Raw genomic sequence first — 25,429 nt, 5'->3', positions numbered from 1 at the left:
GTAACCCAAATCACGGTACGGTGATGGAACCTGAAACCGGCCAACTGACAATGGTCAACAGTCAGGAAAAAGTGGGGAAGGCGGGGATCCCAATGGCTTACAGACCTTCTTCATTCTGGTTTAGCGCATTACCATACGATGGAGCGGTCGTTTGTCGCTACTGGTACTGCGAGGTGAAGAAGTGAGGTTAAGAAATCCTCAAGCTTTTGCGGTTTACGGCTGGATCGGTGGCATATGATCACCATGTGCGGTAGTTCAGTTTTAACGCTCAATTACACTTCACTCGCTCCATGTGTGTGAGAGGAGTCAATTAACCTGCACGACCTATAGGCGCCCTTAAATGACATCCGTTTGTTTGGTGGGGTTTCCGCTGGACAATAAATTTTGGTTACATTTTTGTTGTGTGAGAAAAAAAGATGATCAAATTTGGAACTGTTTTCCTAACCGTTCTGTGATAGAATCTGCATCAGATGAGATGTCCGAATATTTTTGGAAACGTTATAACTAATTCTGTACCTTTTACTATCTTCCACAGGGTAAAGCACGGGGGAGAAGGTCTTCGGTGTACATGCGCTCCCTGTTCCAGCAATATCTATACAACCTAGGCTGTTCGATACAGAAACACGCCGGCAAGGTGTTATTCGTAGCGATACTAGTGCTCAGTACGTTCTGCGTCGGGTTGAAGTCGGCCACGGTACACTCGAAGGTGCACCAGCTATGGATACAGGAGGGTGGTTCGCTCGAGCACGAGCTCGCCTACACACAGAAATCGCTCGGCGAGATGGACTCGTCGACGCATCAGCTGCTGATACAGACACCAAAGGATATGGACGCGTCGATACTACATCCGAACGCGTTACTAACGCACCTGGACGTGGTGAAGAAAGCGATATCGGTGACGGTGCACATGTACGATATAACGTGGAGTTTGAAGGATATGTGCTACTCGCCCAGCATTCCCAGCTTCGATACGCACTTCATCGAGCAGATCTTCGAAAATATCATTCCGTGTGCGATCATAACGCCGCTCGACTGTTTCTGGGAGGGTAGCAAACTGCTCGGCCCAAAGTATCCCGTACACATACCGTAAGTTTTCTTCTCACCAGCAGTTTGTTTTTCAAAATAAGTTTCCAAATAAACAATATGGCATTTTTTTCTTCTTTTCAGTGGTCAAACTAACAAGGTGCAGTGGACGTCACTGAATCCGCAAACGTTACTAAAAGACATCAAGGCACAGAACTATCAATTTCCGTTCGAAACACTGGAACAGTACATGAAGCGGGCAGGTATCAGTACGGGCTACACGGAGAAACCTTGTCTAAACCCAAAGGATAAACAATGCCCGGATACTTCACCGAACAAAAAGTCTGGCCTGGTGCCGGATATTGGTGCAAGTCTAACTGGCGGTTGCTACGGGTTTGCGGCGAAATACATGCACTGGCCGGAAGAGTTGGTGGTTGGTGGAGCGGTTCGCAACCGAACCCATCATCTAAGGTCGGCCAAAGCATTACAGACGGTTATACAGCTGATGGGCGAACGGGAACTGTACGATTACTGGAACAACCATTACAAGGTACACCACATCGGGTGGAATCCGGAGAAAGCGGCCGAAGTGTTGAACGCTTGGCAGAAGAAATTTTCTGCTGAGGTGAACAAAATCATGCAAACGGAGGTGAAACCATTGTCGTACTATGGGGTGTATGCATTCTCGTCAGCGACACTGGACGATATATTGGGCAAGCATTCGAACCCGAACCCGATCAGTCTCGGCATTGGCGTTGCGATCATCTTGCTGTATACGGGCTGTACGCTTTTGCGCTGGCGAGATGGAATCAATGGACAGAGTGGTGTCGGTGTGGCCGGTGTACTGCTGATCACGGTTACAACTGCCGCCGGGTTGGGCTTCTGTGCATTGCTTGGTATAGCGTTCAATGCATCCACCACGCAGGTGATACCGTTCCTAGCGCTTGGGCTCGGCGTCGATCATATCTTCGTGCTGACGCATGCGTATGCCGAGCGGGACACGAGCGAACAAACCGGCCAGGTGCTGAAGAAGGCTGGCTTGAGTGTTCTGTTTGCCGGTGCCTCCACAGCTGGCTCGTTCTTTGCGGCCACTCTAATTCCGGTGCCGGCATTGCGCGTGTTCTGCTTTCAGGGCGCTATTCTGACGGTGTTTAATCTCGCTGCTGTGTTGCTTGTCTTCCCGGCGATGATCTCACTCGATCTGCGCCGCCGTCGTTCCGGACGTGCTGATGTACTGTGCTGCTGTTTGCCAGCGCTTCCCAACACAACGCATGACCTCAACAAACAACGCTACCATTATCATCAACAAACGCAACAGTCACAGTTGCAGCAGCAGCAACCATCATCGGGACAACCACAGAACAATGCTGAAGCGCAACGACAGGAGGAAGACTCATTGATAGAGTGTCAATCGAAGGCATGCCTCAGCTTTTCACTGTCCCGCTTCGCGATGAAACATTACGCACCCTTTATAACGCGCAGCTCGGTGAAGGTGTTCGCCATGCTGCTACTGTCCGGCATTCTCGGCGTGTCACTGTTCGCTTCGATGAAGCTACCGGATGGGCTGGAGCTGACGGATCTTGTACCGCAAAACACCAACGAGCATCGGTTCCTGAGCGTGCAGGGTAAGCTGTTCGGGTTCTACAGCATGTTCGCCGTCACGCAGGGTGACTTTGAGTATCCGAACAATCAGAAACTGCTGCACGAATATCACGAAGCGTTCGTGCGTGTATCGCACGTGATCAAGAACGATAATGGTGGGCTGCCCGACTTTTGGCTTAGCTTGTTCCGTGATTGGTTGCTGAATCTGCAGCGTGCATTCGATCGGGATTATCGCGAGGGTCGCATCACACAGGAACGGTGGTACTCGAATGCCAGCAATGATGCGATCTTAGCGTACAAGCTGCTCGTACAAACGGGACACGTCGATAATCCGATCGACAAGAGTCTTGTGACGCAGGTTCGGCTGGTGGATTCGGAGGGTGTGATCAATCCGGAAGCGTTCTACAATTATCTTTCTGCCTGGGCATGGAATGACGTGCTTGCTTACGGTGCATCACAGGTAAGTTTGTCGGGTTTCTTTGGGACCACCCTATCAGAGCTAAATTTCGAGTTGCTTATTATAAACTCTATGTTGTTTTTGTTTCCACCAGGGTAATTTACGACCGGAGCCACGCGAATGGTTCCACACACCGTCCGACTTTGAGCTGAAGATTCCGAAGAGTGCACCACTAACGTACACGCAGCTGCCCTTCTATCTGCACGGGCTGAGCGATACGGCCGATATCAAGACGATGATCAGCCAGATACGCGAGCTGTGCTCCAAGTTCGAATCGCGCGGTCTGCCAAACTATCCATCAGGTAGGCTTACACATACGCTGCCATTGGCTTTCTTGTACATGGTTTTAAACGGCTTTTTTCCACTTCAAACACAGGCATTCCATTCATCTTCTGGGAACAGTACATGAATTTACGACCGGGACTACTAAAAGCTATTGGATGTGCTTTGCTAGCGGTGTTTGTTTTCGTCTCACTACTGCTACTATCAGTATGGGCCGCGCTTTTGATCGTGTTCAATGTGGTGATGATGCTGATACAGCTGCTCGGTGTGATGATCCTGCTTGGCATCAAGCTGTCGGCAATACCCGCCGTCATACTGATCTCGAGCATTGGATTGGGCGTTGGAATAACCGTGCATGTGTCACTGGTGAGTAATTAGACGAAAGTTGCAGGCGACAATCCGTCATTTCTAACGATTCTTTCTCTTTTATTTTTTCGCTCATCAGGGTTTTATCACATCGATCGGTAATCGGGATAGACGCGTGAAGCTAGCACTGGAACATTCGTTCGCACCGATCGTACATGGTGTAGTAACGTCCGCACTAGCCATCTTCATGCTATCAACATCCTCGTTTGAGTTTGTCGTGCGACACTTCTTCTGGTTGCTGCTTTCGGCGAACGTTATTGCGGCATTCAACGGACTATTCTTCTTCCCCATTCTGCTCAGCCTAGTCGGACCGGGTGCGGAAATTATACCGCTACAGTATGCGAACCGTATCTCGACACCTTCACCACCGCCGAAACGTATTAACAAACTGTCCAGCGGGAAACCGATCGTGCTGAATAACAAACGTTCGTCGTGTTCGCGCAGCTGCACGAAACCGCATCACCATCACAAGCATAACAATGTAAATCTTAGTAATGAACCTTCGCTTACGACCATTACGGAAGAACCACAGTCGTGGAAAAGTTCCGCATCATCTATTCCTTCCATCCACGAGAAGACGACCGGTGGTTCGGTTGGTCATCATAGACCATCCGCTGGGCTGGTGGGTGGAGTTGGTGCTGGTGGTGTTCCTTCCGGGACATCGCTCGGAGGGAGCATTATGAGTGATGGGAATCTTAGTGGTGTGGGAGGTGTGTACAGTCACCCCCATGCGCACCATTACCATCACCATCATCATCAGCAGGCACCGGAACTGCAGAGCATTGTGTTACAGCCGGAGGTAACGGTCGAGACGCATCATCATGGAGGTGAACACCAAAACACCAAGGTGACGGCAACGGCCAACATTAAGGTGGAGCTGGTAACGCCGGGCCGTGGCACAAGGATGATGCACACAACGGCCAGCAGCACTAGCAGTAATGCGAGCAGCACCGGAAGTACTACGAGCAGTACGGGTAGTTCCGGTAGTGCTAGTAGCTAACAACTCTCAGACTGAGACTGGGTGGGTGAGTGAGTGTGAGTGCTTCGGCATTAGTGTATCGCATCAACACATACCCTCTGTAGGTTAAGATGAGCGTGTAGAAAAAAAAGCAAACAAGCAGTAGCAGTAGTAATAGCAGAAGAAGAAGAAGTAACAAGGAAACTAGACCAATCTCTACCAATCGAACGAACCAATTCACACATCAAATCAAAACCATTCGACCCCTTAGAGCATTTTCGCTTAGTATCATAGTAGATTCGCGCTAAGATTCATTATTATAGCAATTATTCCATTTTATCCCCCTACCCCCCCATTTACCTGTTCCTCCATCAATCCATTTCCTCTGCTTCTTCGCGGTGTGTAAGAAGTGTGTAAATAGCGTAAGAAGTGTTTTAAAAGAGATGAAAACAATCATTATTTATTTACCCCTCCCCTTCGGTTTTTTAACCTTGTGCACCCCCGATACACGAACCACGTATTTTAATTGTCCTAATTAAGGGGTAAAGAATTATTAGTTTTTTTTAGTTTTTTTTTTGGTGGGAGAAAACGCGTTACAGACGGACAGACAGAAAGTATTATTTTGTACACACATACATGACACACGTGACTTGTGAGTTTGTCCGAGTGTGAAGTTACAGTTACATTACTTGTAAAAGGTATAAAATTATCTACCTATGGGTAGAGAGACAAAGAGAGAGAGAGAGAGAGAGAGAGAGAGAGAGAGAGAGAGAGAGAGAAGTAGAAAAAGAAGGAAGAATAATTTTCCCATTTTGTTTCATTTCGTTGTAATGATTAAAAAGCAAATTCAAAGGTGACGAAGATCCTTCAAAGCTTACCTGATATATGTAGGTGATTCAACTACTAGATATAGGAGCTTTAGGATTCATGTTCAACTTGCTCAACTTGCTAATTAATTTCTTGATGTACTGAACTAAATGTTGGAACTGAACTGATCGCAGTAACAGTTCCAATTGTTCTTCCCTTCAGATGCGCACGAAATGGTTTCACTCAAGCTCAATTGTACATTTCTGTTCGTGTACCCTTCCCTTCTCTCTCTCTCGTGCTTCTCTTTCACACATACACTGAACTGTTCGCTCATGATAAGAATGCTGTGTAAATAGTATTCCCCGTGCTTAGACATATCGTTAGGCAAGCGTCATTTATTGTTTATAAGTGCTAAAACAAATGGTGACAGTAATACATTTTTTACTGCAACAAAACACACAAAACAAACAAATAATTGGGGGCTATTAACAATTGTAATGCAACGCTAAAAAAAGGGGGACAGAAAAATGAAACAAAACGCCGGAACAAAGTCAGAATGAAACCAATCAGTACTTAAATGTGTAGCGATTCGTGTTAGTGTAGAAGTTACTGTATAAGCTAAGGAGAAGGCGTACTGCCTGAACTGAAAATCATTTAACCAATCTTTTGTTAGATGATGATGATGATGAGGGTGCGGATGGCGCGGGCGGAATGGAGAGGCGGAAAATGATTTATCATAAAATACACAAACTCTGAAATGAAAGAAAAACCACACACGCACACGTTCATATTTAAACAAACACACATTCATGTATACCGCAAAAGTATCAAAGACACAAGCCAAACCGATTTTAAGAGAAAACGAATGGAAAGAGAAACAGAAGAAAAGTGAAACACTCCCAACGATGATGTAAAAGCAGGAAGAAAAAAGAAAACGCGAAAGAAAAAAGAAGCAAACGAACAAACGAAAAACAATAAACGAACACAAACAAAGTAACAAAGAACAACACAAAACTAAAACACACAACTAAAAGCGAGTGAAACAAATACTAGCGAGTAAATTTAAACATCCCACCTGGTTTTGATGAAATTTAAAATATGGTAAATTTAGATAAGAAAATTGTAAAATAGAAAACGAAACCGCATGGAAAAGGTTAAAACATTAAGAAAATTAAGGAAAGTTTGGTAAATTAGTAAATATGAAAAATTGAAAATACTAAATTTTTACGCAGGGTTACCATAAAGAGAAAGGTTAGAGCGATAGAGAGAAGGAGCAGCTTACGTTTTGCAATAAAAGGAACGAAAACGTGTTCATGTACGTTAAAGAAAAAGGCGTTTTCTTTCGAACAGAAATTCTTTTCCAAGTGATGTATGGTGCGTGTTTAGGCAATAGTGTCCGCAACGAATCACATGGAACAAGATTGCATTTTTCCCGCTTCATCTTCCGTTTTCTTAACACGATACGATAACGATACGAAGAGTGCTTGGGTGGTTAGTGTAAGAAGAACAGAGCAACTTATTTATTTACCTTTGCAGCAGAATGCATTTTCGTTTCAGCAGTGTGTTTTAGAACAGCAGAAACCCGTTTGAAAGTGAGAGTTTTGTTTTGCTGTTTTTAAATTATTTAGTGTTTTGTGTTTTGGTTTTTTTAAATCACTATGAAATCTAGAATTTAGGCCGTGTACACAACAGAGGATAAAAAAAGCAGCAAGTGAAACTGAAACGACAAAACGAGTCTAATAGTTGTTAATGTTTATAGAACCATAAGGTGTGGTTTATAATGAGATAAGAAAGAAGAAGAAAGCAATTGAATTAAAAAAACAAACAAAATACACACAAGACAAAGCGGGTAAGAACACAGGATAGTAGATAAATAACGTTGGAAATAAAGAGAAATATCACGCCTTCTAGTGGAGAAACGCATAGATTGAATGATTGTATAATAAATATCGAATGTAAGAATGTAGTAACAACGTCATAAATTATGTTTGCGGTGGTAGAAAGATTGATAACGATGCTTAAGAGATACGACACCAGGAGAAGAGATAAGTGAAATAGTGGAACAAGAAAAGAAAAGTTAAAAAAGCATACAAAGTAATAAATATACAAGAGAAATATCAAACATAACATATTATTGGTTTTGTTGTTTTACATTATAACCATGCGAAAGAAAAAAGGAACCTTTTCTATAAATTAAACACAATTCAATAAGACTGGTTATGTAAATTGGATGAAACGGAACTAATCGTTCATTTCATCGTTCAATCAAAAACGACTTTTCAACACCAAGAGAGCGTCCAACGAAGGAGGTTACTTCTATCCTCTAGCTTACTTCTTACTCTAGCGCTTTCGCTAGTCTCCACAATAGTACAAATAGCGCTAAAAGCATTTTTACTTAGTTGCTTCTGTTAGTCTCCACAATGGTACACATGGATCTAATTAGCTTTACCACCCTTTAGCGCCACTCATACCATTGTGGAGACTAGCAAAAGCGCTAGAGGATAGATGTTACCTCCTCGGTTGGATGTTCTCCTGGTGTTAAAAAATCGTTTTTGGTTTTCGCTTTTCTTTTGTACCGGTTGCTGCGAATTAATATTTTTACGTTTTTTTTGAGAAATTTTGCAAAAAAAATTAAATTGATTTATTTTAATGCCAATTGGTTGCAATGAGTTTCTTTTGACTCAAATAATGCTTTAAATTAAAAAAAGATTAAATAATCAGAAAAAATTAAAAAAATATAAAAATTTGAAAATTTCATAAGGCTCATTTTTGCACCAACTTTTGCCTATAACTCGGTCAGTATCCAACGAATCGCCAATCTTTAACCTGTGGTCGATAGATGGCACCAATGGCTACATTTCCTTCTTGGACGGCCATGGCCTCAGATGTCTGTGCCAGAAGTTATTCGAGGAACCAAGTTCCTTACCCTGTTTGAGAAAATGTAAAATTTTCCTCATTTTTGCACCAAATTTTGCCCATAACTCAGTCAGTATCCAACGGATCGCCAATCTTTAACCTGTGGTCGATAGATGGCACCAATGGCTACATTTCCTTCTTGGACGGCCATGCGCTCAGATGTCTGTGCCAGAAGTTATTCGAGGAATCAAGTTCCCTACCCTGTTTGAGAAAATGTAAAATTTTCTTCATTTTTGAGTAATTTAGCAAAATTTAAAAATATGATATATTTTAATGCGAATTTTGTTGCAATAAGTTACTTTTCACTGAAACAATGCTTTAAATTAAAAAAAGAATAAAAAATCAGAAAAAAATTTTAAAAAAATTTTCCACTCGAAAATTTCATAAGGGGTACCCCTTGCCATTTTTTTGAGAAATTTTGCAAAAAAAATTAAATTGATTTATTTTAATGCCAATTGGTTGCAATGAGTTTCTTTTCACTCAAATAATGCTTTAAATTAAAAAAAGAGTAAAAAATCAGAAAAAATTAAAAATATATAAAAATTTGAAAATTTCATAAGGCTCATTTTTGCACCAACTTTTGCCTATAACTCGGTCGGTATCCAACGGATCGCCAATCTTTAACCTGTGGTCGATAGATGGCACCAATGGCTACATTTCCTTCTTGGACGGCCATGGCCTCAGATGTCTGTGCCAGAAGTTATTCGAGGAACCAAGTTCCTTACCCTGTTTGAGAAAATGTAAAATTTTCCTCATTTTTGCACCAAATTTTGCCCATAACTCAGTCAGTATCCAACGGATCGCCAATCTTTAACCTGTGGTCGATAGATGGCACCAATGGCTACATTTCCTTCTTGGACGGCCATGCGCTCAGATGTCTGTGCCAGAAGTTATTCGAGGAATCAAGTTCCCTACCCTGTTTGAGAAAATGTAAAATTTTCTTCATTTTTGAGTAATTTAGCAAAATTTAAAAATATGATATATTTTAATGCGAATTTTGTTGCAATAAGTTACTTTTCACTGAAACAATGCTTTAAATTAAAAAAAGAATAAAAAATCAGAAAAAAATTTTAAAAAAATTTTCCACTCGAAAATTTCATAAGGGGTACCCCTTGCCATTTTTTTGAGAAATTTTGCAAAAAAAATTAAATTGATTTATTTTAATGCCAATTGGTTGCAATGAGTTTCTTTTCACTCAAATAATGCTTTAAATTAAAAAAAGAGTAAAAAATCAGAAAAAATTAAAAATATATATAAATTTGAAAATTTCATAAGGCTCATTTTTGCACCAACTTTTGCCTATAACTCGGTCGGTATCCAACGGATCGCCAATCTTTAACCTGTGGTCGATAGATGGCACCAATGGCTACATTTCCTTTTTGGACGGCCATGCCCTCAGATGTCTGTGCCAGAAGTTATTCGAGGAACCAAGTTCCTTACCCTGTTTGAGAAAATGTAAAATTTTCCTCATTTTTGCATCAAATTTTGTCCATAACTCAGTCAGTATCCAACGGATCGCCAATCTTTAACCTGTGGTCAATAGATGGCACCAATGGCTACATTTCCTTCTTGGACGGCCATGCCCTCAGATGTCTGTGCCAGAAGTTATTCGAGGAACCAAGTTCCTTACCCTGTTTGAGAAAATGTAAAATTTTCTTCATTTTTGAGTAATTTAGCAAAATTTAAAAATATGATATATTTTAATGCGAATTTTGTTGCAATAAGTTTCTTTTCACTTAAATAATGCTTTAAATTAAAAAAAGAATAAAAAATCAGAAAAAAATTTTAAAAAAATTTTCCACTCGAAAATTTCATAAGGGGTACCCCTTGCCATTTTTTTGAGAAATTTTGCAAAAAAAATTAAATTCATTTATTTTAATGCCAATTGGTTGCAATGAGTTTCTTTTCACTCAAATAATGCTTTAAATTAAAAAAAGAGTAAAAATTCAGAAAAAATTTAAAAAATATAAAAATTTGAAAATTTCATAAGGCTCATTTTTGCACCAACTTTTGCCCATAACTCGGTCAGTATCCAACGGATCGCCAATCTTTAACCTGTGGTCGATAGATGGCACCAATGGCTAGATTTCCTTCTTGGACGGCCATGCCCTCAGATGTCTGTGTCAGAAGTTATTCGAGGAACCAAGTTCCTTACCCTGTTTGAGAAAATGTAAAATTTTCCTCATTTTTGCACCAAATTTTGCCCATAACTCGGTCGGTATCCAACGGATCGCCAATCTTTGACCTGTGATCGATAGATGGCACCAATGGCTACATTTTCTTCTTGGACGGCCATGCCCTCAGATGTCTGTGCCAGAAGTTATTTGAGGAATCAAGTTCCCTACCCTGTTTGAGAAAATGTAAAATTTTCTTCATTTTTGAGTAATTTAGCAAAATTTAAAAATATGATATATTTTAATGCGAATTTTGTTGCAATAAGTTTCTTTTCACTTAAATAATGCTTTAAATTAAAAAAAGAATAAAAAATCAGAAAAAAATTTAAAAAAATTTTCCACTCGAAAATTTCATAAGGGGTACCCCTTGCCATTTTTTTGAGAAATTTTGCAAAAAAAATTAAATTGATTTATTTTAATGCCAATTGGTTGCAATGAGTTTCTTTTCACTCAAATAATGCTTTAAATTAAAAAAAGAGTAAAAAATCTGAAAAAATTAAAAAAATATAAAAAATAGAAAATTTCATAAGGCTCATTTTTGCACCAACTTTTGCCTATAACTCGGTCAGTATCCAACGAATCGCCAATCTTTAACCTGTGGTCGATAGATGGCACCAATGGCTACATTTCCTTCTTGGACGGCCATGCCCTCAGATGTCTGTGCCAGAAGTTATTCGAGGAACCAAGTTCCTTACCCTGTTTGACAAAATGTAAAATTTTCTTCATTTTTGAGTAATTTAGCAAAATTTAAAAATATGATATATTTTAATGCGAATTTTGTTGCAATAAGTTTCTTTTCACTGAAATAATGCTTTAAATTAAAAAAAGAATAAAAAATCAGAAAAAAAATTTAAAAAAATTTTCCACTCGAAAATTTCATAAGGGGTACCATTGCCATTTTTTTGAGAAATTTTGCAAAAAAAATTAAATTGATTTATTTTAATGCCAATTGGTTGAAATGAGTTTCTTTTCACTCAAATAATGCTTTAAATTAAAAAAAGAGTAAAAATTCAGAAAAAATTAAAAAAATATAAAAAAATGAAAATTTCATAAGGCTCATTTTTGCACCAACTTTTGCCTATAACTCGGTCAGTATCCAACGGATCGCCAATCTTTAACCTGTGGTCGATAGATGGCACCAATGGCTACATTTCCTTCTTGGACGGCCATGCCCTCAGATGTCTGTGCCAGAAGTTATTCGAGGAACCAAGTTCCTTACCCTGTTTGAGAAAATGTAAAATTTTCCTCATTTTTGCACCAAATTTTGCCTATAACTCGGTCAGTATCCAACGGATCGCCAATCTTTGACCTGTGATCGATAGATGGCACCAATGGCTACATTTCCTTCTTGGACGGCCTTGCCCTCAGATGTCTGTGCCAGAAGTTATTCGAGGAACCAAGTTCCTTACCCTGTTTGAAAAAATGTAAAATTTTCCTCATTTTTGCACCAAATTTTGCCCATAACTTGGTCGGTATCCAACGGATCGCCAATCTTTAACCTGTGGTCGATAGATGGCACCGATGGCTACATTTCCTTCTTGGACGGCCATGCCCTCAGATGTCTGTGCCAGAAGTTATTCGAGAAACCAAGTTCCTTACCCTGTTTGAGAAAATGTAAAATTTTCCTCATTTTTGCACCAAATTTTGCCCATAACTCAGTCAGTAACCAACGGATCGCCAATCTTTAACCTGTGGTCGATAGATGGCACCAATGGCTACATTTCCTTCTTGGACGGCCATGCGCTCAGATGTCTGTGCCAGAAGTTATTCGAGGAATCATGTTCCCTACCCTGTTTGAGAAAATGTAAAATTTTCCTCATTTTTGAGTAATTTAGCAAAATTTAAAAATATGATATATTTTAATGCGAATTTTGTTGCAATAAGTTTCTTTTCACTTAAACAATGCTTTAAATTAAAAAAAGAATAAAAAATCAGAAAAAAATTTTAAAAAAATTTTCCACTCGAAAATTTCATAAGGGGTACCCCTTGCCATTTTTTTGAGAAATTTTGCAAAAAAAATTAAATTGATTTATTTTAATGCCAATTGGTTGCAATGAGTTTCTTTTCACTCAAATAATGCTTTAAATTAAAAAAAGAAAAAAAAAATCAGAAAAAATTAAAAAAATATAAAAATTTGAAAATTTCATAAGGCTCATTTTTGCACCAACTTTTGCCTATAACTCGGTCAGTATCCAACGGATCGCCAATCTTTAACCTGTGGTCGATAGATGGCACCAATGGCTACATTTCCTTCTTGGACGGCCATGGCCTCAGATGTCTGTGCCAGAAGTTATTCGAGGAACCAAGTTCCTTACCCTGTTTGAGAAAATGTAAAATTTTCCTCATTTTTGCACCAAATTTTGCCCATAACTCGGTCGGTATCCAACGGATCGCCAATCTTTAACCTGTGGTCGATAGATGGCACCAATGGCTACATTTCCTTCTTGGACGGCCAAGCGCTCAGATGTCTGTGCCAGAAGTTATTCGAGGAACCAAGTTCCTTACCCTGTTTGAGAAAATGTAAAATTTTCCTCATTTTTGCACCAAATTTTGCCTATAACTCGGTCAGTATCCAACGGATCGCCAATCTTTAACCTGTGGTCGATAGATGGCACCAATGGCTACATTTCCTTCTTGGACGGCCATGGCCTCAGATGTCTGTGCCAGAAGTTATTCGAGGAACCAAGTTCCTTACCCTGTTTGAGAAAATGTAAAATTTTCCTCATTTTTGCACCAAATTTTGCCCATAACTCAGTCAGTAACCAACGGATCGCCAATCTTTAACCTGTGGTCGATAGATGGCACCAATGGCTACATTTCCTTCTTGGACGGCCATGCGCTCAGATGTCTGTGCCAGAAGTTATTCGAGGAACCAAGTTCCTTACCCTGTTTGAGAAAATGTAAAATTTTCTTCATTTTTGAGTAATTTAGCAAAATTTAAAAATATGATATATTTTAATGCGAATTTTGTTGCAATAAGTTTCTTTTCACTGAAACAATGCTTTAAATTAAAAAAAGAATAAAAAATCTGAAAAAAATTTTAAAAAAATTTTCCACTCGAAAATTTCATAAGGGGTACCCCTTGCCATTTTTTTGAGAAATTTTGCAAAAAAAATTAAATTGATTTATTTTAATGCCAATTGGTTGCAATGAGTTTCTTTTCACTCAAATAATGCTTTAAATTAAAAAAAGAGTAAAAATTCAGAAAAAATTTAAAAAATATAAAAATTTGAAAATTTCATAAGGCTCTTTTCTGCACCAACTTTTGCCTATAACTCGGTCAGTATCCAACGGATCGCCAATCTTTGAACTGTGATCGATAGATGGCACCAATGGCTACATTTCCTTCTTGGACGGCCTTGCCCTCAGATGTCTGTGCCAGAAGTTATTCGAGGAACCAAGTTCCTACCCTGTTTGAGAAAATGTAAAATTTTCCTCATTTTTGCACCAAATTTTGCCCATAACTCGGTCGGTATCCAACGGATCGCCAATCTTTGACCTGTGATCGATAGATGGCACCAATAACTACATTTCCTTCTTGGACGGCCTTGCCCTCAGATGTCTGTGCCAGAAGTTATTCGAGGAATCAAGTTCCTACCCTGTTTGAGAAAATGTAAAATTTTCCTCATTTTTGCACCAACTTTTGCCTATAACTCAGTCAGTATCCAACGGATCGCCAATCTTTAACCTGTGGTCGATAGATGGCACCAATGGCTACATTTCCTTCTTGGACGGCCATGCCCTCAGATGTCTGTGTCAGAAGTTATTCGAGGAACCAAGTTCCTTACCCTGTTTGAGAAAATGTAAAATTTTCCTCATTTTTGCACCAAATTTTGCCCATAACTTAGTCAGTATCCAACGGATCGCCAATCTTTAACCTGTGGTCGATAGATGGCACTAATGGCTACATTTCCTTCTTGGACGGCCATGCCCTCAGATGTATGTGCCAGAAGTTATTCGAGGAACCAAGTTCCTTACCCTGTTTGAGAAAATGTAAAGTTTTCCTCATTTTTGAGTAATTTAGCAAAATTTAAAAATATGATATATTTTAATGCGAATTTTGTTGCAATAAGTTTCTTTTCACTGAAACAATGCTTTAAATTAAAAGAAGAATAAAAAATCAGAAAAAAATTTTAAAAAAATTTTCCACTCGAAAATTTCATAAGGGGTACCCCTTGCCATTTTTTTGAGAAATTTTGCAAAAAAAATTAAATTGATTTATTTTAATGCCAATTGGTTACAATGAGTTTCTTTTCACTCAAATAATGCTTTAAATTCAAAAAAGAGTAAAAAATCTGAAAAAATTAAAAAAATATAAAAATTAGAAAATTTCATAAGGCTCATTTTTGCACCAAATTTTGCCTATAACTCGGTCAGTATCCAACGAATCGCCAATCTTTAACCTGTGGTCGATAGATGGCACCAATGGCTACATTTCCTTCTTGGACGGCCATGCCCTCAGATGTCTGTGCCAGAAGTTATTCGAGGAACCAAGTTCCTTACCCTGTTTGAGAAAATGTAAAATTTTCTTCATTTTTGAGTAATTTAGCAAAATTTAAAAATATGATATATTTTAATGCGAATTTTGTTGCAATAAGTTTCTTTTCACTGAAATAATGCTTTAAATTAAAAAAAGAATAAAAAATCAGAAAAAAAATTTAAAAAAATTTTCCACTCGAAAATTTCATAAGGGGTACCCATTGCCATTTTTTTGAGAAATTTTGCAAAAAAAATTAAATTGATTTATTTTAATGCCAATTGGTTGAAATGAGTTTCTTTACACTCAAATAATGCTTTAAATTAAAAAAAGAGTAAAAATTCAGAAAAAATTAAAAAAATATAAAAAAATGAAAATTTCATAAGGCTCATTTTTGCACCAACTTTTGCCTATAACTCAGTCAGACCAACGGATCGCCAATCTTTAACCTGTGGTCGATAGATGGCACCAATGGCTACATTTCCTTCTTGGACGGCCATGCCCTCAGATGTCTGTGTCAGAAGTTATTCGAGGAACCAAGTTCCTTACCCTGTTTGAGAAAATGTAAAATTTTCCTCATTTTTGCACCAAATTTTGCCCATAACTTAGTCAGTATCCAACGGATCGCCAATCTTTAACCTGTGGTCGATAGATGGCACCAATGGCTACATTTCCTTCTTGGACGGCCATGCGCTCAGATGTCTTTGCCAGAAGTTATACGAGGAATCAAGTTCCCTACCCTGTTTGAGAAAATGTAAAATTTTCTTCATTTTTGAGTAATTTAGCAAAATTTAAAAATATGATATATTTTAATGCGAATTTTGTTGCAATAAGTTTCTTTTCACTTAAATAATGCTTTAAATTAAAACAAGAATAAAAAATCAGAAAAAAATTTTAAAAAAAAATTCCACTCGAAAATTTCATAAGGGGTACCCCTTGCCATTTTTTTGAGAAATTTTGCAAAAAAAATTAAATTGATTTATTTTAATGCCAATTGGTTGCAATGAGTTTCTTTTCACTCAAATAATGCTTTAAATTAAAAAAAGAGTAAAAAATCTGAAAAAATTAAAAAAATATAAAAATTTGAAAATTTCATAAGGCTCATTTTTGCACCAACTTTTGCCTATAACTCGGTCAGTATCCAACGGATCGCCAATCTTTAACCTGTGGTCGATAGATGGCACCAATGGCTACATTTCCTTCTTGGACGGCCATGCCCTCAGATGTCTGTGCCAGAAGTTATTCGAGAAACCAAGTTCCTTACCCTGTTTGAGAAAATGTAAAATTTTCCTCATTTTTGCACCAAATTTTGCCCATAACTTAGTCAGTATCCAACGGATCGCCAATCTTTAACCTGTGGTCGATAGATGGCACCAATGGCTACATTTCCTTCTTGGACGGCCTTGCCCTCAGATGTCTGTGCCAGAAGTTATTCGAGGAACCAAGTTCCTACCCTGTTTGACAAAATGTAAAGTTTTCCTCATTTTTGCACCAACTTTTGCCTATAACTCAGTCAGTATCCAACGGATCGCCAATCTTTAACCTGTGGTCGATAGATGGCACCAATGGCTACATTTCCTTTTTGGACGGCCATGCCCTCAGATGTCTGTGTCAGAAGTTATTCGAGGAACCAAGTTCCTTACCCTGTTTGAGAAAATGTAAAATTTTCCTCATTTTTGCACCAAATTTTGCCTATAACTCGGTCGGTATCCAACGGATTGCCAATCTTTGACCTGTGATCGATAGATGGCACCAATGGCTACATTTCCTTCTTGGACGGCCTTGCCCTCAGATGTCTGTGCCAGAAGTTATTCGAGGAACCAAGTTCCTACCCTGTTTGAGAAAATGTAAAATTTTCCTCATTTTTGCACCAACTTTTGCCTATAACTCAGTCAGTATCCAACGGATCGCCAATCTTTAACCTGTGGTCGATAGATGGCACCAATGGCTACATTTCCTTCTTGGACGGCCTTGCCCTCAGATGTCTGTGCCAGAAGTTATTCGAGGAACCAAGTTCCTACCCTGTTTGAGAAAATGTAAAATTTTCCTCATTTTTGCACCAACTTTTGCCTATAACTCAGTCAGTAACCAACGGATCACCAATCTTTAACCTGTGGTCGATAGATGGCACCAATGGCTACATTTCCTTCTTGGACGGCCATGCCCTCAGATGTCTGTGCCAGAAGTTATTCGAGGAACCAAGTTCCTTACCCTGTTTGAGAAAATGTAAAGTTTTCCTCATTTTTGAGTAATTTAGCAAAATTTAAAAATATGATATATTTTAAAGCGAATTTTGTTGCATTAAGTTTCTTTTCACTGAAACAATGCTTTAAATTAAAAAAAGAATAAAAAATCAGAAAAAAATTTTCCACTCGAAAATTTCATAAGGGGTACCCCTTGCCATTTTTTTGAGAAATTTTGCAAAAAAAATTAAATTGATTTATTTTAATGCCAATTGGTTGCAATGAGTTTCTTTTCACTCAAATAATGCTTTAAATTAAAAAAAGAGTAAAAAATCTGAAAAAATTAAAAAAATATAAAAATTTGAAAATTTCATAAGGCTCATTTTTGCACCAACTTTTGCCTATAACTCGGTCAGTATCCAACGGATCGCCAATCTTTAACCTGTGGTCGATAGATGGCACCAATGGCTACATTTCCTTCTTGGACGGCCATGCCCTCAGATGTCTGTGCCAGAAGTTATTCGAGGAACCAAGTTCCTTACCCTGTTTGAGAAAATGTAAAATTTTCCTCATTTTTGCACCAAATTTTGCCCATAACTTAGTCAGTATCCAACGGATCGCCAATCTTTAACCTGTGGTCGATAGATGGCACCAATGGCTACATTTCCTTCTTGGACGGCCTTGCCCTCAGATGTCTGTGCCAGAAGTTATTCGAGGATCCAAGTTCCTACCCTGTTTGACAAAATGTAAAATTTTCCTCATTTTTGCACCAACTTTTGCCTATAACTCAGTCAGTATCCAACGGATCGCCAATCTTTAACCTGTGGTCGATAGATGGCACCAATGGCTACATTTCCTTCTTGGACGGCCATGCCCTCAGATGTCTGTGTCAGAAGTTATTCGAGGAACCAAGTTCCTTACCCTGTTTGAGAAAATGTAAAATTTTCCTCATTTTTGCACCAAATTTTGCCTATAACTCGGTCGGTATCCAACGGATTGCCAATCTTTGACCTGTGATCGATAGATGGCACCAATGGCTACATTTCCTTCTTGGACGGCCTTGCCCTCAGATGTCTGTGCCAGAAGTTATTCGAGGAACCAAGTTCCTACCCTGTTTGAGAAAATGTAAAATTTTCCTCATTTTTGCACCAACTTTTGCCTATAACTCAGTCAGTATCCAACGGATCGCCAATCTTTAACCTGTGGTCGATAGATGGCACCAATGGCTACATTTCCTTCTTGGACGGCCATGCCCTCAGATGTCTGTGTCAGAAGTTATTCGAGGAACCAAGTTCCTTACCCTGTTTGATAAAATGTAAAATTTTCCTCATTTTTGCACCAAATTTTGCCCATAACTTAGTCAGTATCCAACGGATCGCCAATCTTTAACCTGTGGTCGATAGATGGCACCAATGGCTACATTTCCTTCTTGGACAGCCATGCGCTCAGATGTCTTTGCCAGAAGTTATTCGAGGATCCAAGTTCCCTACCCTGTTTGAGAAAATGTAAAATTTTCTTCATTTTTGAGTAATTTAGCAAAATTTATAAATATGATATATTTTAATGCGAATTTTGTTGCAATAAGTTTCTTTTCACTGAAACAATGCTTTCAATTAAAAAAAGAATAAAAAATCAGAAAAAAATTTTAAAAAAATTTTCCACTCGAAAATTTCATAAGGGGTACCCCTTGCCATTTTTTTGAGAAATTTTGCAAAAAAAATTAAATTGATTTATTTTAATGCCAATTGGTTGCAATGAGTTTCTTTTCACTCAAATAATGCTTTAAATTAAAAAAAGAGTAAAAAATCAGAAAAAATTAAAAAAATATAAAAATTAGAAAATTTCATAAGGCTCATTTTTGCACCAACTTTTGCCTATAACTCGGTCAGTATCCAACGGATCGCCAATCTTTAACCTGTGGTCGATAGATGGCACCAATGGCTACATTTCTTTCTTGGACGGCCATGCCCTCAGATGTCTGTGTCAGAAGTTATTCGAGGAATCAAGTTCCTTACCCTGTTTGAGAAAATGTAAAATTTTCCTCATTTTTGCACCAACTTTTGCCTATAACTCAGTCAGTATACAACGGATCGCCAATCTTTAACCTGTGGTCGATAGATGGCACCAATGGCTACATTTCCTTCTTGGACGGCCATGCCCTCAGATGTATGTGCCAGAAGTTATTCGAGGAACCAAGTTCCTTACCCTGTTTGAGAAAATGTAAAGTTTTCCTCATTTTTGAGTAATTTAGCAAAATTTAAAAATATGATATATTTTAATGCGAATTTTGTTGCAATAAGTTTCTTTTCACTGAAACAATGCTTTAAATTAAAAAAAGAATAAAAAATCAGAAAAAAATTTTAAAAAAATTTTCCACTCGAAAATTTCATAAGGGGTACCCCTTGCCATTTTTTTGAGAAATTTTGCAAAAAAAATTAAATTGATTTATTTTAATGCCAATTGGTTGCAATGAGTTTCTTTTCACTCAAATAATGCTTTAAATTAAAAAAAGAGTAAAAAATCTGAAAAAATTAAAAAAATATAAAATTTTGAAAATTTCATAAGGCTCATTTTTGCACCAACTTTTGCCTATAACTCGGTCAGTATCCAACGGATCGCCAATCTTTAACCTGTGGTCGATAGATGGCACCAATGGCTACATTTCCTTCTTGGACGGCCATGCCCTCAGATGTCTGTGCCAGAAGTTATTCGAGGAACCAAGTTCCTTACCCTGTTTGAGAAAATGTAAAATTTTCCTCATTTTTGCACCAAATTTTGCCCATAACTTAGTCAGTATCCAACGGATCGCCAATCTTTAACCTGTGGTCGATAGATGGCACCAATGGCTACATTTCCTTCTTGGACGGCCTTGCCCTCAGATGTCTGTGCCAGAAGTTATTCGAGGAACCAAGTTCCTACCCTGTTTGACAAAATGTAAAATTTTCCTCATTTTCGCACCAACTTTTGCCTATAACTCAGTCAGTATCCAACGGATCGCCAATCTTTAACCTGTGGTCGATAGATGGCACCAATGGCTACATTTCCTTCTTGGGCGGCCATGCCCTCAGATGTCTGTGCCAGAAGTTATTCGAGGAACCAAGTTCCTTACCCTGTTTGAGAAAATGTAAAATTTTCCTCATTTTTGCACCAAATTTTGCCCATAACTTAGTCAGTATCCAACGGATCGCCAATCTTTAACCTGTGGTCGATAGATGGCACCAATGGCTACATTTCCTTCTTGGACGGCCTTGCCCTCAGATGTCTGTGCCAGAAGTTATTCGAGGAACCAAGTTCCTACCCTGTTTGACAAAATGTAAAATTTTCCTCATTTTTGCACCAACTTTTGCCTATAACTCAGTCAGTATCCAACGGATCGCCAATCTTTAACCTGTGGTCGATAGATGGCACCAATGGCTACATTTCCTTTTTGGACGGCCATGCCCTCAGATGTCTGTGTCAGAAGTTATTCGAGGAACCAAGTTCCTACCCTGTTTGACAAAATGTAAAATTTTCCTCATTTTTGCACCAACTTTTGCCTATAACTCAGTCAGTATCCAACGGATCGCCAATCTTTAACCTGTGGTCGATAGATGGCACCAATGGCTACATTTCCTTTTTGGACGGCCATGCCCTCAGATGTCTGTGTCAGAAGTTATTCGAGGAACCAAGTTCCTACCCTGTTTGAGAAAATGTAAAATTTTCCTCATGTTTGCACCAAATTTTGCCTATAACTCGGTCGGTATCCAACGGATTGCCAATCTTTGACCTGTGATCGATAGATGGCACCAATGGCTACATTTCCTTCTTGGACGGCCTTGCCCTCAGATGTCTGTGCCAGAAGTTATTCGAGGAACCAAGTTCCTACCCTGTTTGAGAAAATGTAAAATTTTCCTCATTTTTGCACCAACTTTTGCCTATAACTCAGTCAGTATCCAACGGATCGCCAATCTTTAACCTGTGGTCGATAGATGGCAGCAATGGCTACATTTCCTTCTTGGACGGCCATGCCCTCAGATGTCTGTGTCAGAAGTTATTCGAGGAACCAAGTTCCTTACCCTGTTTGATAAAATGTAAAATTTTCCTCATTTTTGCACCAAATTTTGCCCATAACTTAGTCAGTATCCAACGGATCGCCAATCTTTAACCTGTGGTCGATAGATGGCACCAATGGCTACATTTCCTTCTTGGACAGCCATGCGCTCAGATGTCTTTGCCAGAAGTTATTCGAGGATCCAAGTTCCCTACCCTGTTTGAGAAAATGTAAAATTTTCTTCATTTTTGAGTAATTTAGCAAAATTTATAAATATGATATATTTTAATGCGAATTTTGTTGCAATAAGTTTCTTTTCACTGAAACAATGCTTTCAATTAAAAAAAGAATAAAAAATCAGAAAAAAATTTTAAAAAAATTTTCCACTCGAAAATTTCATAAGGGGTACTACCCCTTGCCATTTTTTTGAGAAATTTTGCAAAAAAAATTAAATTGATTTATTTTAATGCCAATTGGTTGCAATGAGTTTCTTTTCACTCAAATAATGCTTTAAATTAAAAAAAGAGTAAAAAATCAGAAAAAATTAAAAAAATATAAAAATTAGAAAATTTCATAAGGCTCATTTTTGCACCAACTTTTGCCTATAACTCGGTCAGTATCCAACGGATCGCCAATCTTTAACCTGTGGTCGATAGATGGCACCAATGGCTACATTTCTTTCTTGGACGGCCATGCCCTCAGATGTCTGTGTCAGAAGTTATTCGAGGAATCAAGTTCCTTACCCTGTTTGAGAAAATGTAAAATTTTCCTCATTTTTGCACCAACTTTTGCCTATAACTCAGTCAGTATACAACGGATCGCCAATCTTTAACCTGTGGTCGATAGATGGCACCAATGGCTACATTTCCTTCTTGGACGGCCATGCCCTCAGATGTCTGTGCCAGAAGTTATTCGAGGAACCAAGTTCCTTACCCTGTTTGAGAAAATGTAAAGTTTTCCTCATTTTTGAGTAATTTAGCAAAATTTAAAAATATGATATATTTTAATGCGAATTTTGTTGCAATAAGTTTCTTTTCACTGAAACAATGCTTTAAATTAAAAAAAGAATAAAAAATCAGAAAAAAATTTAAAAAAATTTTCCACTCGAAAATTTCATAAGGGGTACCCCTTGCCATTTTTTTGAGAAATTTTGCAAAAAAAATTAAATTGATTTATTTTAATGCCAATTGGTTGCAATGAGTTTCTTTTCACTCAAATAATGCTTTAAATTAAAAAAAGAGTAAAAAATCTGAAAAAATTAAAAAAATATAAAATTTTGAAAATTTCATAAGGCTCATTTTTGCACCAACTTTTGCCTATAACTCGGTCAGTATCCAACGGATCGCCAATCTTTAACCTGTGGTCGATAGATGGCACCAATGGCTACATTTCCTTCTTGGACGGCCATGCCCTCAGATGTCTGTGCCAGAAGTTATTCGAGGAACCAAGTTCCTTACCCTGTTTGAGAAAATGTAAAATTTTCCTCATTTTTGCACCAAATTTTGCCCATAACTCGGTCAGTATCCAACGTATCGCCAATCTTTAACCTGTGGTCGATAGATGGCACCAATGGCTACATTTCCTTCTTGGACGGCCATGCCCTCAGATGTCTGTGCCAGAAGTTATTCGAGGAACCAAGTTCCTACCCTGTTTGACAAAATGTAAAATTTTCCTCATTTTTGCACCAACTTTTGCCTATAACTCAGTCAGTATCCAACGGATCGCCAATCTTTAACCTGTGGTCGATAGATGGCACCAATGGCTACATTTCCTTTTTGGACGGCCATGCCCTCAGATGTCTGTGTCAGAAGTTATTCGAGGAACCAAGTTCCTTACCCTGTTTGAGAAAATGTAAAATTTTCCTCATTTTTGCACCAAATTTTGCCTATAACTCGGTCGGTATCCAACGGATTGCCAATCTTTGACCTGTGATCGATAGATGGCACCAATGGCTACATTTCCTTCTTGGACGACCTTGCCCTCAGATGTCTGTGCCAGAAGTTATTCGAGGAACCAAGTTCCTACCCTGTTTGAGAAAATGTAAAATTTTCCTCATTTTTGCACCAACTTTTGCCTATAACTCAGTCAGTATCCAACGGATCGCCAATCTTTAACCTGTGGTCGATAGATGGCACCAATGGCTACATTTCCTTCTTGGACGGCCATGCCCTCAGATGTCTGTGTCAGAAGTTATTCGAGGAACCAAGTTCCTTACCCTGTTTGATAAAATGTAAAATTTTCCTCATTTTTGCACCAAATTTTGCCCATAACTTAGTCAGTATCCAACGGATCGCCAATCTTTAACCTGTGGTCGATAGATGGCACCAATGGCTACATTTCCTTCTTGGACAGCCATGCGCTCAGATGTCTTTGCCAGAAGTTATTCGAGGAACCAAGTTCCCTACCCTGTTTGAGAAAATGTAAAATTTTCTTCATTTTTGAGTAATTTAGCAAAATTTATAAATATGATATATTTTAATGCGAATTTTGTTGCAATAAGTTTCTTTTCACTGAAACAATGCTTTCAATTAAAAAAAGAATAAAAAATCAGAAAAAAATTTTAAAAAAATTTTCCACTCGAAAATTTCATAAGGGGTACTACCCCTTGCCATTTTTTTGAGAAATTTTGCAAAACAAATTAAATTGATTTATTTTAATGCCAATTGGTTGCAATGAGTTTCTTTTCACTCAAATAATGCTTTAAATTAAAAAAAGAGTAAAAAATCAGAAAAAATTAAAAAAATATAAAAATTTGAAAATTTCATAAGGCTCATTTTTGCACCAACTTTTGCCTATAACTCGGTCAGTATCCAACGGATCGCCAATCTTTAACCTGTGGTCGATAGATGGCACCAATGGCTACATTTCTTTCTTGGACGGCCATGCCCTCAGATGTCTGTGTCAGAAGTTATTCGAGGAATCAAGTTCCTTACCCTGTTTGAGAAAATGTAAAATTTTCCTCATTTTTGCACCAACTTTTGCCTATAACTCAGTCAGTATACAACGGATCGCCAATCTTTAACCTGTGGTCGATAGATGGCACCAATGGCTACATTTCCTTCTTGGACGGCCATGCCCTCAGATGTCTGTGCCAGAAGTTATTCGAGGAACCAAGTTCCTTATCCTGTTTGAGAAAATGTAAAGTTTTCCTCATTTTTGAGTAATTTTGCAAAATTTAAAAATATGATATATTTTAATGCGAATTTTGTTGCAATAAGTTTCTTTTCACTGAAACAATGCTTTAAATTAAAAAAAGAATAAAAAATCAGAAAAAAATTTTAAAAAAATTTTCCACTCGAAAATTTCATAAGGGGTACCCCTTGCCATTTTTTTGAGAAATTTTGCAAAAAAAATTAAATTGATTTATTTTAATGCCAATTGGTTGCAATGAGTTTCTTTTCACTCAAATAATGCTTTAAATTAAAAAAAGAGTAAAAAATCTGAAAAAATTAAAAAAATATAAAATTTTGAAAATTTCATAAGGCTCATTTTTGCACCAACTTTTGCCTATAACTCGGTCAGTATCCAACGGATCGCCAATCTTTAACCTGTGGTCGATAGATGGCACCAATGGCTACATTTCCTTCTTGGACGGCCTTGCCCTCAGATGTCTGTGCCAGAAGTTATTCGAGGAACCAAGTTCCTACCCTGTTTGAGAAAATGTAAAATTTTCCTCATTTTTGCACCAACTTTTGCCTATAACTCAGTCAGTATCCAACGGATCGCCAATCTTTAACCTGTGGTCGATAGATGGCATCAATGGCTACATTTCCTTCTTGGACGGCCATGCCCTCAGATGTCTGTGTCAGAAGTTATTCGAGGAACCAAGTTCCTTACCCTGTTTGATAAAATGTAAAATTTTCCTCATTTTTGCACCAAATTTTGCCCATAACTTAGTCAGTATCCAACGGATCGCCAATCTTTAACCTGTGGTCGATAGATGGCACCAATGGCTACATTTCCTTCTTGGACAGCCATGCGCTCAGATGTCTTTGCCAGAAGTTATTCGAGGATCCAAGTTCCCTACCCTGTTTGAGAAAATGTAAAATTTTCTTCATTTTTGAGTAATTTAGCAAAATTTATAAATATGATATATTTTAATGCGAATTTTATTGCAATAAGTTTCTTTTCACTTAAATAATGCTTTAAATTAA

At 38.3% G+C, this 25,429-nt stretch overlaps 1 protein-coding gene and 1 long non-coding RNA gene across 6 annotated transcripts in view; one reads left to right on the top strand and one right to left on the bottom strand.

Annotated features, from left to right (window-relative positions):
• Positions 1 to 6,264, top strand: part of LOC125768457 (protein patched) — a 39,994-nt gene extending 33,730 nt beyond the window's left edge. Inside the window, exons 2-6 of the mRNA XM_049436151.1 lie at positions 536 to 1,086; positions 1,168 to 3,085; positions 3,177 to 3,384; positions 3,459 to 3,730; positions 3,810 to 6,264. Coding sequence (XP_049292108.1) covers positions 536 to 1,086; positions 1,168 to 3,085; positions 3,177 to 3,384; positions 3,459 to 3,730; positions 3,810 to 4,730 — 3,870 coding nt within the window. The 3' untranslated portion in view covers positions 4,731 to 6,264. The remainder of the gene's footprint in view (positions 1 to 535; positions 1,087 to 1,167; positions 3,086 to 3,176; positions 3,385 to 3,458; positions 3,731 to 3,809) is intronic.
• A 1,230-nt stretch (positions 6,265 to 7,494) lies between these two features.
• The window catches only part of LOC125768493 (uncharacterized), a 30,444-nt gene continuing 12,509 nt past the window's right edge, over positions 7,495 to 25,429 (bottom strand). The window contains exons 2-6 of one of the 5 annotated variants that reach the window (XR_007418909.1): positions 23,012 to 23,201; positions 21,012 to 21,200; positions 13,181 to 14,084; positions 9,942 to 10,466; positions 7,495 to 9,226 (exon numbers count right to left, since the gene is read on the bottom strand). This is a non-coding gene — a long non-coding RNA (uncharacterized LOC125768493). Of the gene's footprint in view, positions 10,657 to 13,180; positions 14,085 to 21,011; positions 21,201 to 23,011; positions 23,202 to 25,429 lie in introns of all 5 variants that reach the window. The other 4 variants (XR_007418911.1, XR_007418913.1, XR_007418910.1 and 1 more) reach the window with 4 other exon arrangements.

This window comes from Anopheles funestus, chromosome 3RL (assembly GCF_943734845.2).
Source record: "Anopheles funestus chromosome 3RL, idAnoFuneDA-416_04, whole genome shotgun sequence".
NCBI lineage: Eukaryota > Metazoa > Arthropoda > Insecta > Diptera > Culicidae > Anopheles > Anopheles funestus.
Note: the sequence above shows the minus strand (reverse complement) of the source record. Positions and strands in the feature narration are given on the sequence as shown.